The sequence below is a fragment of the Cicer arietinum genome, chromosome 8 (genome assembly GCF_000331145.2).
Source record: "Cicer arietinum cultivar CDC Frontier isolate Library 1 chromosome 8, Cicar.CDCFrontier_v2.0, whole genome shotgun sequence".
NCBI lineage: Eukaryota > Viridiplantae > Streptophyta > Magnoliopsida > Fabales > Fabaceae > Cicer > Cicer arietinum.
The window spans coordinates 4,119,599-4,121,765 of NC_021167.2; the positions used below are offsets into that span (position 1 = coordinate 4,119,599).

Below are 2,167 nucleotides of genomic sequence, written 5' to 3' on the forward strand. Positions count from 1 at the left end.
TAAAAATAAATAAACTACAAATTAGAAAACTTCATTATATTGAATGAAAAGAACAAATAAAATTCTTAAGTACTCAGTGTTATGTATTGGTACCTAAATGCAAAATTAATTCAAAATAATTAAATATAAAAAGTAATATAATATTAAACGATGAATGTTGAATATTTAACAAAATGTTGAGTATCAGAAAAATTTAATATATATACTCGCCACAAGTGGCACTAAAACCGTGAATTTGTTGAATCCACTAATACTATTCCTAGCTTAAAAAAATTACTCCAATATGATTAGAGTTGGACTTATATCATGAAGGTTGTTGAAGTATTTGCAACACGCTCCCTAAAAATTCTAATTTGACCGAACAAAATGCCATTCATCTGATTCTGACCAATCTAACGGTCTCTGTTCTGTGACTAGTAGCCGTAGTCTCTCCTCTGGTGAAGCAAAACCATGTTTAAATTTTGATTCATTTAAATTTGGAGGCATTGTCGAAACAGTTGTTACACTTGAAGAAATCCATTGAGGAAAATCAAATTGGGTTGTTGGAGACGGTGACAATGATAAAGATTTATCAAGTAATTCTTTCTCTAATAAAACTCTTTCATTGTTGGACACGTCAGTCTCCAACGATGAAATAGTTTCATCATCTTCGAAAATAAAAGGATGTTTCAAAAGCATTTCAGCACTCCATCTTTTCAAAGGATCTTTAACAAAACACTTTTCAAGAAAATCTTTTCCTTCATCTGATAATTCATCTGGAATCAACGGTAATTCTTCTCCGATTCCAATTCGAACTAACAACAACCAAATATTCTCATTATCACTCATATTCCATGCTGGTTCTCCTGTAACCATCTCCATGACGGTGCAACCAAGTGCCCATATATCCGCCGGAGACTCATACACATTATCGTTCACCGATTCCGGCGACATAAACATCGGAGTTCCTCTCAACTCCCACTTTTCTCCCTGTTTTAATCCTTTCTTCTTTGAAAGACCGAAATCCGAAATCTTAACGTTGTCATTGTCGAATACAAGAATGTTTTGTAGCTTCACGTCGCAATGAACAAAACCGTTTTCGTGAATGTGTTTAAGTCCTTTGACAATGGACCTGGTGTAACGGCGAACGAGAGTTTCGGGGAACTTACCGCCGTGATTCTTGAGCTGATCGGAGAGTGTTCCACCGGCGGCATACTCTAGAAAAATATTATAAAAGTTTACGCCGTTTTCAAGAGTTTGATCGTGGCCAAAACACTTGACAATAAAAGGGGAAGATCCTAAACGATCGAGTATGTGTTTCTCGTTTAGGAGAGAATAAGAATTGTAAAGATAGGTGGATTTGACGGCAGTGAGAGACGGAAAGTTAACGGAGTGTTGTGTGTGTATAGCTAAGTCGACAGTGGCAAAGGTTCCACTGCCTAGTGAGTGACCGCGAACCCAATTCATCTTTAATCACTTTTTCTTTTTTATGAATATAGTAACCAAATTTGTATCTATATATATATATATTTATCGGGCCCATTTAATGACCAGCATAAAAAATATTATCTTATCATATCTTAATTTTGTTTGATGCACGTTAATCTAATTTTTTTAAACATATCATATTTCAGCCTTAATTATTTTTTAATTCTTATTTCAAGGAAAATAAAAATAATATATTTATAATATAATAAAATTAATAAACATTTTTTTGATTATTTCTTATTTAAGTTTTTTTTCCTTTTTCACCTTCAGATTTGTCGTGTTTTTCACCTTCAAATTTGATTTTTTCGATAAATTTATTTAAAAGTTTTCTCGCCAAATTTTTTGAGCAAAAAGTCGATTTAAACATTTTTCTGAGAAAAAGAAGTTTTTTAATTTTTTCCCAATATTTTTTCGAAAAAAATAAATTTAAAAAAATTTCAAGAATAAAAATTTTAAAATTAACAAAATATTGGGGGCCTATGAACCCCCTCCCTTAACTCCACAAAAAATAATGAAATAATGAGCCGAGACTTTAAAAAAATTATTTTAATAGGAGACCTAATATTAAAGACTTAGTAAAAAAAATTAAAGGAGACCATTGAGTTTGAGGCTTTTTTGACATATCTATTAATAAGCAATTGATTAAATGAAATTAGTATGACCTCAATGAAGTTAGTAATAAATTGGTGGAAAACGTTGC

General features: G+C 31.6%; 1 protein-coding gene across 1 annotated transcript; it reads right to left on the reverse strand.

The window, feature by feature from the left end:
* Positions 1 to 226: 226 nt before the first annotated feature.
* Positions 227 to 1,446, reverse strand: LOC101490231 (mitogen-activated protein kinase kinase kinase 20-like). The gene has a single exon (XM_004511864.2). The coding sequence runs from the start codon at positions 1,444 to 1,446 to the stop codon at positions 349 to 351; it is 1,098 nt and encodes a 365-aa protein (XP_004511921.1). The 3' UTR covers positions 227 to 348.
* Positions 1,447 to 2,167: the final 721 nt, after the last annotated feature.

Coding starts and splice junctions, on each gene's coding strand:
- LOC101490231 (XM_004511864.2), bottom strand. CDS start 1,446: ATGAATTGGGTTCGCGGTCACTCACTAGGCAGTGGAACCTTTGCCACT.